This window comes from Elaeis guineensis, chromosome 4, assembly GCF_000442705.2.
Source record: "Elaeis guineensis isolate ETL-2024a chromosome 4, EG11, whole genome shotgun sequence".
Classification (NCBI taxonomy): Eukaryota; Viridiplantae; Streptophyta; class Magnoliopsida; order Arecales; family Arecaceae; genus Elaeis; species Elaeis guineensis.
Window position 1 is genome coordinate 10,352,525 of NC_025996.2, and position 12,802 is coordinate 10,365,326.

General features: G+C 45.5%; 1 protein-coding gene across 1 annotated transcript; it reads left to right on the top strand.

The window, feature by feature from the left end:
• The first annotated feature begins 7,640 nt into the window (after positions 1–7,640).
• LOC105043969 (uncharacterized) lies at positions 7,641–12,238 on the top strand. Its single transcript, XM_010921725.4, has 3 exons — positions 7,641–7,934; positions 8,920–9,090; positions 11,849–12,238. The coding sequence occupies exons 1-3, from the start codon at positions 7,869–7,871 to the stop codon at positions 12,074–12,076; spliced, it is 465 nt and encodes a 154-aa protein (XP_010920027.1). The 5' UTR covers positions 7,641–7,868; the 3' UTR covers positions 12,077–12,238.
• Positions 12,239–12,802: the final 564 nt, after the last annotated feature.

Here is a 12,802-nt window from a genome sequence, read left to right on the forward strand (position 1 = left end):
TATCCAAAAATCCATCATCTTCAGGTTCGGGTTGCCGCACACCATCGTCACCGACAATGGACGGTAATTCGACAACGAAGATTTCAGAGACTTCTGCGCCAGGTTCTATATCACGCACCGACTGACTTCAGTCGGGCACCCACAGTCCAATGGTGAGGTTGAGGTGACCAACCGGACCTTACTCCATGGACTCAAGACCCGACTGAATGAAGCCAAAGGTCTCTGGGTCGACAAGCTAGGCTCCATTCTGTGGGCTTACCGAACGACCCCCCGTGTCCCGACCGGGGAGTCGTCGTTCAGCTTGGCCTACGGGACGGAGGCGATGATCCCGCTCGAAATCGGACTGCCATCTTCAAGGGTCGAGCGGTATCAGGAGCCGGACAACTCCGAAGGTCGGAGGGCCGACCTAGACCTCCTCCCCAAACTACGAGACGAGGCTCAAATCCGAATGGCTTCATACCGATGGAAGGTCGCCCGGTATTACAACACCAAGGTCAGACCAAAGCTCTTCAGGCCTGGTGACTTGGTCTTGAGGAAGGCAGAGGTCTCGAAGCCCTTGGATCAAGGGAAGTTGGCTCCAAATTGGGAAGAGCCCTACAAGGTCGCAGACACCTATGGTCCGAGAGTCTATCGACTGGAGACCCTTGAAGGAAAGCCCATTCTCCGAACTTGGAACGCCGACAACTTGAAGTTGTATTACCAATGAACTTTGTAATTGTTCGATCGGAATAAAAACTCGATTTGAAATCTCGGAGTCTTAACTCTTCGACTAACGATCGGCGTTCGCCAGGACCAAGCCCCGACATACCGACGAAGGCCGGGTGTCCACCTGAAACCGACAAACTTACAGTCGGTAATGCGTCGGACCCCTGCAAGGACCGATGCACCTACATTGATGGGAGTCAACACTCCTTCGACGTTCGACGATCCATCGGACCCTTACAAGGACCGATGCACCTACATTGACGGGAGTCAACACTCCTTCGACGTTCGACGATCCATTGGACCCTTACAAGGATCGACGCATCTACGGTGACGGGAGTCAACACTCCTTCGACCTTCGACGAGACATCGGACTCTTAGAGGGCCGATGCATCCATATGGACGGGAGTTGACACTCCTTCTACGGTCGAACTTTCGGGCCAGACCATCGGCTAACACGCCGATCGGGCCCCGGCCAAGAAAAGGCGAAATGCCTACGCGACCGACGTTGCGACTCCCGATCGAGCCACGGCCGGTCGAAGGATATTCGGCTTACCACCATCTGTCGCACGACGCGACCTCAGTCGCATCTACGACTTGCCGACTGAGCCGCGATCGATCGGACGATATTCGACTTACCACCGTATATCGAAAGGAGCAGCACGAATACCCGACGCAAGTACATCGGGATCCGACTTGTCGTCGCTCCCCCGACTGAATGCGCCGGACGACTTTCGACTGAACAAGTCAGACGGGACCCAACTACTGAACCTTAATCACGGTCAGTCAGCTCCTGACTCAACAGATGCGCCCGACGGACGGCCTTGACTATCAGAAGCCGATCCAAAGTCAGGACCTACTCTACCTTCGTGGCGGCACAAGTTGTCGAATGTCCTAACCGACCTATGTGAGTTAGCGACTTACATAAGTTAGCGACCCACGAAGACATTCTACAACACACGAAGGGAAATAAGCAGAGAAAAAGCTGAGTCCAAAAACTTTGATTTCATTGAAGAGCAAAACCGATTACAAAGGAAGGCCGAAGCCCGATTACAAGTCAGAGCAAAACCGACTAATCGTCGGAGTCAACATCCTCCACTGGACGACGATGGGAGTTGGTCGGCGGATCTGCTCTGATTTCTGCAGTCGGGGCTGACTGATCTTCAGTAGCCGGCTCTGCGTCCTCTTCGGCTTCCGCCCTGGAGGAAAGGCCTTCCGGCACTAGTTCGACCGCTTCCTCCTCAGCTGGGGCCTCCGACTCCGGCAGAACTACGCCGCTGAGATCCAGTTCTGGATACAAGCCTCGAATGGCTTCCCGAGCATCCTCGTACCCGACTCGGTACGAGAGGTAGCCGCTCTCCAGAAGCTCTTCTCGGTACTCCTCCGAGTCCCGGAAGACTTCAATGGCCCGACCCAGAGCCTCCTTCCCGACTCAGCCTCGGCCTTCGCGATGTCTGCGTCGGTCTGAGCGGCGGACAAGCCTTCTTCGACCTTGGCGAGGTTTTCGAGACTCACTCGGAGCTGCTCGCGTTCGGCCTCCAGCTCCTTGGCGACGTCGTCTCGCTCGTGTCGGAGTCGACGGATGGTTCGGGACTTCTTCGTTGCGTCGTCCTTGGCCGACTTGAGCTCCGACTCTGACGACGCCAAAGTTTCCTTGAGTCGGGAGACCTCCTCCGAAAGTCGGGAGACCTCCCCCTCAAGTCGGTTCTCCCGATCGATCGACTGCTGCAGTTGGTCGACAAGGATAACCTTGTCGGCTTCAAGGCCCGCGACCTTATCTCTCCAGGCCGCGCGCATGTCCCCGAACTTTCAGTATCCGACCTCCAGCTCGGATATGTTGAAGACTAGCTGCACGAAACAGAATCGACCGTTAATGAGCCGAACTTGCGGGAGCTACGTTAAAGACAAAGGAAAGGAGAGTTTACCCGGATCATCATCGGATAGAAGGACGACAGCATGTCGGAGACACGCTGGTTCTTCATTGCTTCGATGTCGGCGGGAAGGAGGAGCGCCTGGCACAATCTTCTGGCCAAGTCGTGGTTGGCCAGACCCGACGCACCTTCGGGAAGTGGAAAGTCGGCCGATCCGCCAGCCGACCGACCTTCGTCGCCCGACGCCATGGGGGCCTTACCTCAGCTAGTCGCCCAGGCCCTGACGTCGGAGATTGACGGCAAGCTCGACCCCGACCGGGTCTCGACCGACGGTGCGGCGGTGGCGTGCGTCGGTCGCTCGGGTTCGCGAGCCTCCTCCCGAGCTTCTGAAGGCTGCTGAGCGGTCGGCGTGCCCCCTGCGGACTCGGCAGCTCGTCGGTCGGGCGAAGCGGTGCCCTCGACCGACGGTCCCTCGGACGGGACATCGACAAGCACCGTCGGCGCTGACAGTGCGATCACCGGCTCCGCCTCCGACCCTGTCGGTTCGCTCGGCGGAGCCACACGGGGCCTCTTGGGAGGCTGCGCCGGCCTCTTCCTCACGGCATGCGGACGTATGTCGGCAGCCGACAGTCGCGTCCTCGATGGCATATCTGAAAAAGACGACGAACGGTCAGAGCTGAAAAAGAAAGACAAAAAGAAAAGGGAGGTGTCGGAAAAATGCAAACCGACCTAAACGGGGGACCGGGCTAAGGCCGGCGTCGTACAAGGCCTGCTCGGTGACGAGCTCGCTTTGCTTCGGCACCGAGATGTCCTTCAGCCGGTGGAAGTCCTCCCGATCATTAGCCTCCACCCGACTGTTCTCATTCGGCTCGGTTCGGGGATTCCCCCAACGGACGGGAAACCCCCAAGGAGCAGAGGACGACGCGAAGAAAAACTGGTTCTTCCATCCGTGAATGGACGATGGAAGACCAGTGATGAAAGAGAGCCCTTTCCGAGGGATGAAGTACCACCACCCTCGGGCTTTAGGGTGGGGTCGGAGGACGAAAAAGACTCGAAAAAGGGAGACCCGAGGTTTGGTCGGCAAAAGCCGACACAGAAGGGCAAAACTGACTATCAGCCGAACCGAGTTCAGCGCGAGTTGTGCCGAGCACAGCCCGTAATAGTCAAAAATATTTCGGACGAACTCCGGGATCAGGAATCGAAGGCCGGCCCAGAGATCCTCCAAATAGAAGGCCACCTGACCCTCGGGCGGGCTGTTAACCCGACCCTCGACGCCCGGGGCGAACAGCCGAAACTGCTCCGGGATGCAGTACTGCTCCCGGAGCTGATCGACGTTCGACCCCGAAAGTGAAGAAATCTCCACCTCCGGGGTCGACCGAGTGTCTTTGGTCGGCTCTCCCGACCGACTACCTCGCGGGGACGTCCTAGCCATGGATTCAGAGGAATGGCAAGGAAGAAAGGAAAGAAAGGTGGGGAAGATAACTCTGGCCCTTAGAAGGAAAGAACTGCAAATGAAGGGTGGAGCGGAAGAGTACCTGGAAGAAGAACTCACGCGGGCAGAACTTCGACAGTAAAAACAAGGAAGGTAAAAAACCAAATTGGGGTAGCTTTGTATATATAGTGCCCCCCAACGGTCGAGATGAAGGCACGGCCGACGAAGACTCCCCAGATCTCACCGCATGGCGTCATCCAGGCCGTCCGTCGGTCCGACGGTTCGGCGCACCTGCCTTCAGATCGTGCCACGTCACCTCCACCCGCACCACCGAACCTGCCCCAATGGCCGCATGCTACGTGGCGAAAAGCCGTGACGTTTGGTATCCCCGAAGGGACGGTGGGAACGGCGGTTCCTCTTTCCGATGGGACGACGGTTCTCCTTCCCGATGGGACGGGACGTCTGACGCCGGCATTATGACTGACGCCGGCGGGACGTCCGACACGGCGGGGTGCCCGACGCCGATAGGACCCCTGACGCCGATGGGACGAGACATTTGACACCGACTAGACGTCGGACGCCAGCAAGCCGCTCGGCATTTATGAGGCACCTGACACCGCATCAGCCGGCGGTACGGTCGGATCTTTGCATACGACGAATCCACTCCTGTTCGCCCAGGGTCGCTGCCCCAGTGAAAGCATCGGCCAGCTCACCGTCCGACTCAGGAGTGGAGGGGGGCAACTGTTGGGGAATACCCACCGACCGATCGACTGACGGCCGGACCGACCGTCCGACCGACCGACTGACGGTCGGACCGACCGTCCGACCGACCGACTGATGGCTGGACCGAACGTCCGACTGACCGACTGACAGCCGGAAGCGACCGACTGACGGATGCCATCACCGACCATTTAACGGTCCATCGCCGACTGGGGATATGTCGGGCGTATCTTTCCCGACCGATTGAACCCGGAGGTCTGATGGCCGACTCACATAAAACTCGCCGACCAACGGAGGGACCCGACGCCACTCCGCTGGCCACCGACCTAGGGTCGGTCGACTCCTCCGATCGCCGTACAGCCGCCAGGTCTTGTCAGTTCTGACAGCGACATGCGGCACGGCCATCTAGGGACATTGTCCTGCCAGGGGCATTGTCAACCCTGGTGATTTGACAGTCCCCACGGCGATATGACATTTTCACGGCGACTCTGGCAATCCACAGTGAGTTGACAATTCCTCACTTGTCCGCACCATTAATGACGGCGCCATATCATGCTCCACTATATAAACCGGGGAAGGCAACAGTGCAAGGGGATCGATCTTTCTCTCTCTCTGAGTCCACCCCTCGACTCCGAAACCACAGGCTCGCTCCTCTCCCCCTCTCTCTTTCGATCGAGCTCTCTGTCTTCATTTCGCGCTTGCCCAGTCACCTCTCTGACTTGACTGTCGGAGGGTCTCCGTCGGAGCCGCCTCCGGTCAGTATGGACTTCTCGTTTTACAGGTGCTCGTTCCCCGACGACCGGACGACGAGGCGATTGGCCGCAACAGGGCTCTAGTGGCTTCTCTCTCTCTCTCTCTCTTTTATGTGTCTGTGTACAATGAGGAGAGGATTGTGGGGTTTGGAAACCCCACGTTTACACATAAAAGAGCAATCATGGAAGAAAGAAGAGAATCACCCCAATAAAGACATTATCACCCCAATAAAGATATTCTCTCAACTATATACTTGCTATCATAGGAAAATAAGTCGGAGCTAAGTTTATAAAATCTCTTGTTTCTTCTCGCTCATTGTCGTTACCTCTTTTGTTAATGTTAAATGCCTTGATATTTAGAAAAAAATACTTTTATCCCATAAAACCACACTTCAAGAACAGGTGAGGTTTTATTTATGAAATAATATATAACAATTTATTTAGACTGAATCTAATTATTCATTCACAAGATTCTATCTAACATGTATGATTTCAGAGCAATAAAACAATCTTAAGTTAATTAGGATCTAACCAAATGATATCCACACCAAAGTTAGAAGAAAATGTAAACCATGCTAAATTTAAAAGAAATCAATAGATCTTGATAAATACACCATCAAAGCAAGAAAAGTGCACATTCATAGACACAAATTTCTAATGTATGTGTACTTTCATGTTCATGCTATAAAAAAAAAAAAAATACCCCACAAAATATATATTATCACATACTGGTCATAATCGGGCTGCTCCTTTCTAATGCGTGTGTATTATAAAGCCATCTTGAAACACACTAAAAAACCTACTTAAATTACATTAATTCCTTATGTCATGCTAGCTGAAGTACCAAGCAAGGATACAAGCAAAACATTCAAACATCACATTTTTTCTCAATCAATGATGAAAGATTATATAGGCAGCTTGCCAACATTGAAGAACAATCATCTCCTAATACCTAAAATTCCAAATCCAATGAAGGCATCATCCGATACTTGATATAACCTGCCGGAGATCTTACGAATAAAAAAATATTTGTCAAAAAATCTTATGAATTAAAAAAAAGACAATCTTACGCATCATACATGATTCTATGGTTAGATTAATGAGCTTACATCCAATTAACTCTTCGAATTGAAAGAACTCAAATTCTCCATCACTGGCCATTTGTGCATCACTATGATTGAGAATTGGACCTCTTCATAAGAAAATCTAGACAATTAGGACTCGTTTGATTCATGGAAAGGAAAGAATGAAAATATGATTAATAAAAAAATAAAAAAAAATTCCATATTTCATTAAATTTTTAAAAAAAGATAAAAAAATAATATTTTTTAAAAAATAATATTCTCACGATTCATAGGAAAAAAAACTCATATGGGATATGAAAAATCTAATTCTCACCTATTGAGAAACGTAGATTTTTTATCAAATATGTACTTAAGTTTTTATATAGGATAAAATTATATATTTTTTTATTAAAAATATAATAGATTATTTATATAATTTTTTCAGGAAGTAAATGCTTGAGTATATGTAAGTCATTTTATAATATGTAATTTTTTTATTATCAATCAAATATATTAAATATATTATTTTTTAATTATTAAGAACCAGTTTTGTAGGGAAAAATATCTGAACGAGACAATAATTTTCGAGAGCTGAACGAGCCCATGGAAACGACGGGACTCAGGAAAGTTCTCATGGAATCTAAGTTGATGACCTCTTTATCTTGCAAGCGTGACAAGACCGTACCTATCATTCTCATAGTTGTCAGTTGTCAGGCACGAATCAAATAAAGACGTCCCACTATGCCATCCCAGCACCAGCTTTCAGCTAAATTAAAGCGTGACGGGATCCCCTCCGCACCATTTCGACAAGTGTCGGTACCTTCGACATCAGAAGAAAAGCAATTACTTGTCCGCAGATTCGAAACGTCAGCCCTTTGTGTCCGCACACAATCTGGTGTTCCCTGTTCGAAGGTAAACACTGAATCCCATTCCCTGGCAGCCGTCTCTTTCGCTGGTCTCGCAACGTGTCAAATTTTACATCGTCCATCCATGTTTCACTATACGAAGTGTTTCCCGGTGTGGGAGACTCACACGGGGGATATCGAATAAAGTAAAATAGCCGCGAAATCTAACCCCTTCACTGCGTCCTGTCTGCTTAAAAGCTAGCCAAGAAACGGCGGTCCGCCCGAGTTACCGCTTACCGTTCCCCATGTAGCGGTGAGCTGAACTCCCTTTACCCCACATTCTCCGGGGCGTGTAATAGAGTCGGCTCACCGCCTTTTCCACGCCTGCAGCTTTTCTCTCTACCTGGGAGGCTGGGACTTAAGTCGTGATGTAGGCGAAGCAACCTCGAAGGAAGCAGAGTTCGAGAGGAGCGGCGATCGAGATGGTGGGGATCTTCTCTCGCTTCTCCGGCGGCCGGAGCGGCCACCGGCGGGCGAAGAGCGCGATCGTAAGCACATCGACTCTCACCAAAAGAAAAAAACCTTTATTTTCGCACTTCTTTGGTTGATTGTGAACGACTTTGTGTTGTTTTCTGTTGTTTTGGAGAATTCACGTGAGGATTTTACCGAAGGTTTAGATCATTCGGTTCCAGTGGATTGGTGGATGTGTTTAGTCGAGATTTATCTCGATTATTTGATGGTTTTGTGTTTTTTAGTCATTTTTCTTTGGTCTTTATGCTTGCGGAAAGGAAAAATTATTCAACTAGAAAATAACCTAATTTGGTTTCGTTGTTGCTCGAGTTCGCTGCCTTTTTTTTTTGGACAGTTTGTGACACGATTGGCCCCCTCAATGTAGCTATTGTCATCTCTTCTGAATTTTTGGAAAATTCTTAATTTTTTTATTGGTGTTGGATTAATTTCAGCTGTTTCGTTATTCCATTAGGTGGGCCCTTTAAGAATTATTATTTTCATATTAAAGTAATTATCTTTTTATCAGAGTAGGGTTTTTTTTTCTTTTCTTTTTTTTTTTTTGATTTCATGGCAGTGCAAGCGTTTCCTTTGTGTTAAAAAGAAAATATGGTGAAATTTGGAAACCTGGAAACTTCTTAGATATAGTTTTTTTTCCTGTTCTTTTCTGATAGGAACTTAGATATTGTTAACTTCTGCTTACCTGTAATTTGGTTGGCCAAGTTTTCTTCACTAACTTGTTCATTGTTTTCTTCCCCACACCCCCCCACCCCACCCCACCCACCACCACCAAAAAAAAAAAAAGGGGAAGAAGAAAGAAAAAAGATTGATTGATCTATTACATTCTTTTAGAGTTTAGTTGGTTTGACATCTGAATCATTATTCTCTCATTCTTTTAATGCTGAATTGTTAAAATTTGAGCTTCTTGTTTTATTCATGACTTTGTAGCATAGTTCTCCCCTTTTTGCCTGTGACATAGATAGGCATATTATTATGTTTGACATTTAGTTAACTCTCTATTCTCAGGAGGTTGGGCAAACGGTGGCACCTAATGCAGAGGTACCAGCTTCTGCACCTCTTACTGCGGCCCATGGAATTGAAGTAGCAGTTCAAATTAAGCCAGTTGAGCACCCAATCGAGCCTCTCAACCATGACCAACCTGTTAAATGCCCACTACCAGAACCTTCAATACTTAATGTAAGTTTCCATCCCTTTACTTTCTCTTCATTTATTCCCTTAAGCTTCCTAAATCTAGTTCATGACTTTTTATTTCACACATGTTGTGCTTGGTTTTCCAGTTTGCTGGATGATGGTGGTAGTGCAAAAGAAAAACAAATATTGACTATGCAATAAAATTTGGTGGTGATAGCCATTCAATTCTTATGGTCACACGATTAGATTTCATTATCCTATGATTCTTCCCATGTTGTTATCTTATATCTCTTTTGTGCACTAATTGAAAGGGGCTTGAGCATGTAAAGATCTGGTTTTTTGCACTGAGGCTCATGTACAAATCTATGTGACTATGTCCGGTGGATCATGTTACCTATTCAGACATCCCTCCAGGGGCCTGTATTGTTTATTATTATTTTTAGCTACCATTTTGGAAGATCATTAATATTTAGATACTATTGGTATCTGCATGTTTAAAACACGTAGTTCATCTATATCATCATTATTTTTTCCTTAGTGCATTGATCAGAAATCAGTGGCATTGCAATGTAATATTCTGGATGTTGTTGTGAATAAGATTGGATGTGACTGCTTGTCTGAGACATTGTTATTTTTGCCATTTATATTGGTTCACATTGTGTTCAAGTTGTTTTATTGGTTTTACTATTTATATTTGGTATCATATAAAATATGGGGGCATGTTGGTACATCTGTCTTAAACTGTAATTTCCTAGTTATTTAAGGTTGTATTATAAACCTTTTCTTTTTATGATCAATTACTATATCCTCAATTCTTGATCCTTCACAAAATTTAAGGTTTCTGATGTCTCTTCTCTTTTTTTACTTTCACATAACTCTGGCCTTGTTTCCTAACCAACATCTCCTCTTCCCTTGCTGCGGTTAAGCATATGACTGCACCAAGATCTCCATCTCTTTTATCATCCGAACATTCTGGAATACATTTGCCAACCTCCTTCCGTTTCTGAAACTCATTCATCTAGTTACCCTTAATATACTTTTCTTACCATCATACCATAGACAACCTACTCAGATTCTTATAATCAATTTCATGATTTTTTTTTCCTTCTCTTTTCTTGTGAAATTCAAAACAATCTCTTGTAGTAATGGTAGCAAGATAGTTATTCCCTTCACTGAATTGCACTCATTGCACTTGGGCCTTGGATGATGTCTTCTGGTGTCCTGTCAAACTTTTTTTCTTGCTGAGTGTCCAGTTTTATGATGTTATTGTAACAAGTGTAAAGCATTTGTGCCCTTACACAAATAGAGTTTATACTCACAGGAATTAATTTATAATTTTATATCATTTCATCATTCAATTCTTGCTACTTAGCAAGCATATGTACACCATGTTAATTTGTAAAGGGTGGATGATAAAACTGAATGTCAAACCCTTCAGCACAAGGATGATAAAACTGAATGTCAAACCCTTATCATGTGCTGAAGCTCATCTATATGCCATATATTAATTATTCCTGTTACCTGCATTTATTTTTGTGTGAATATAGATGTGTAAATTTCCTGTTGACTGAGCTTTCTGTCCAGATTCATATGAGATTGCATCATGTTATCCAGGATACCTAATTTGTGCTCGCCCTGGATATATGTGTCACATGTTTTGCAAAATCATTTTTCTTATTGTTATAATAAGAGCAGGAATTTTTGGTTATATCTTTTAAACTACAAAATCATGTCTCTTTGATTTCTCCTATCATATATTAACTTTTATGTACTTCTTGCATCATCCTATTTATTCACCAATTTATATGTAATTTATCATTTACACTTGTTTGGCATTAATTCAAGGCAGTCCATTGGTGCCAAACCTATTGGGGTACACTAAATAGTTTTGTTTGTTGCTATATATTTCTTTTGAAAGTGGACCAATTTCACCCAATATAAGCTGAAGCATGTACTATCAAATAAGACTTCTCTTTCTGAGTTAAGGACCATAGAAGTTAAACATTTCAAGCAAGATATGATATTTCATTTGCACTGCTACTTGTCAAGTTTCCTCATCATGATTGCACAGATGAACATACTAATATGCATGCTAGCTGGTAGTTAAAAAAGCAAAATACTCTATTTTTGGTAATAATTATGTGTTATGCATCTTGTAATCCTGATATCTCTCTTTTCATCCCAACTTATGACCCCTTATTCATATACTAAAAAGTTATAAAATCAGATACCATCAGAGTGGAGATAGTATATGCATGCTTTTATAGTCCTTGTGGTGGATTAGCTTCTAAAGGTCCACATTGCATCTGTCAAATGCTTAGCCCAGAAAGTAATCAGAAGTTCCTCCGAAAATGTACAAATCATAGTGTCTTCTGGGAAGGGTTGATATCCTGACTTTTGATATCTCTCAGAATCAGTCAAAAGCTCCAAAGCAATTTGCCCAATACCTTGCTAAGTATGGTCACATGATTCCTTTGGAGCCATATTGAATTCAGTTTCTCATTGAGCCCTTGAAGGACCTAACAACAATTTGGCATACACTAATAGAAACTGACAAATGGATAGTGAACGGCTCTATTTATCTATCAATTCAGCTGATGTGAAGACTAGCATACTGAGAAGCAACCACACCATTATTAAGACTAGCATGGGATCTACGTTAGATTTGCAAACTTGAAGCCTTTTGCTAATCCAATAAAAGTTGAAAGTTCCCTGCATTCTTGATCATTTGCTTAGCAGATTTGTCTTTAGTAAGTTTGCAATTTTTGGCGATATAATTGGTACCATGGATGACTTATATCAGGATGGAAGAATATGGAAGGAGCGGATCTCTTCTGCAGGCACAAGAATGAGGACTGACTTACCAGTTGTGAAGGACAGATCGCATCTTGAATCCAGAGATGGTGGAACGAAGCCCCAATCTGAACCACCTAGACGGGCCATATTACCATCCATGAGTGCCCCTGAACATAATATCATAGCTCTGCTGGAAGAATGCAGTGTATCTGAAAACTGGACTGCTGGTGAATGAGCTTACAAGCAATAGAACTTGTACTTGTTTCTTCACACTTTATTTTGTTGTCTTTCCTTCTTGTTCTTGAGATATGTTTTCATATTTCCCATTCCCCCAGTGTTGACTTGATTATGAATTATATTATGGCGGAAGATGAAAGCATGAGAAACTTATAGCACAGTTGCCTTGTCAAAGTTATTGACCAAACGAGTTATATGGTCTGCACATGATTTGCATTATTCTTGCATCCAGACGTAACAAATTTGTGTTATGGAATTGTAACACCATAAATAACGCAGAGCTTATATTCATTGTACTGAATTTGTTGTGGAAAAACTGCTTGTTGTAGCATTTTTACTGCATACTGCAGCATGCTTTGGGATATAGGAACCAGGTGTCTAAATGTTTATAAGCAGCAATTTTAGTTTTGCTAGTCTGTTTCTGGAGAAATAATGCTGGCTGAAGATTTAGTGTAAAAATCTAATTCATAACTCTGTCCTAGTCTAAGTTCAGAAGGAAACAAACCTGGCTCTGGAAATGCGTAGAGCCATTGTGCATCATGAGAGAATACACCATAAGAGACAAACCTGAGGCTCATTGGAATGGTGGTGATGACAGGATTTGTGTTTCACAAGTACAGCACTACATTTTACCTCAACTGTCATACCTTGCGGTGTCCTGATAAATGAATGCCATGCAGATACTAGAACTGAATATTGAATTAGCTGTTGAGATTACAGAGAG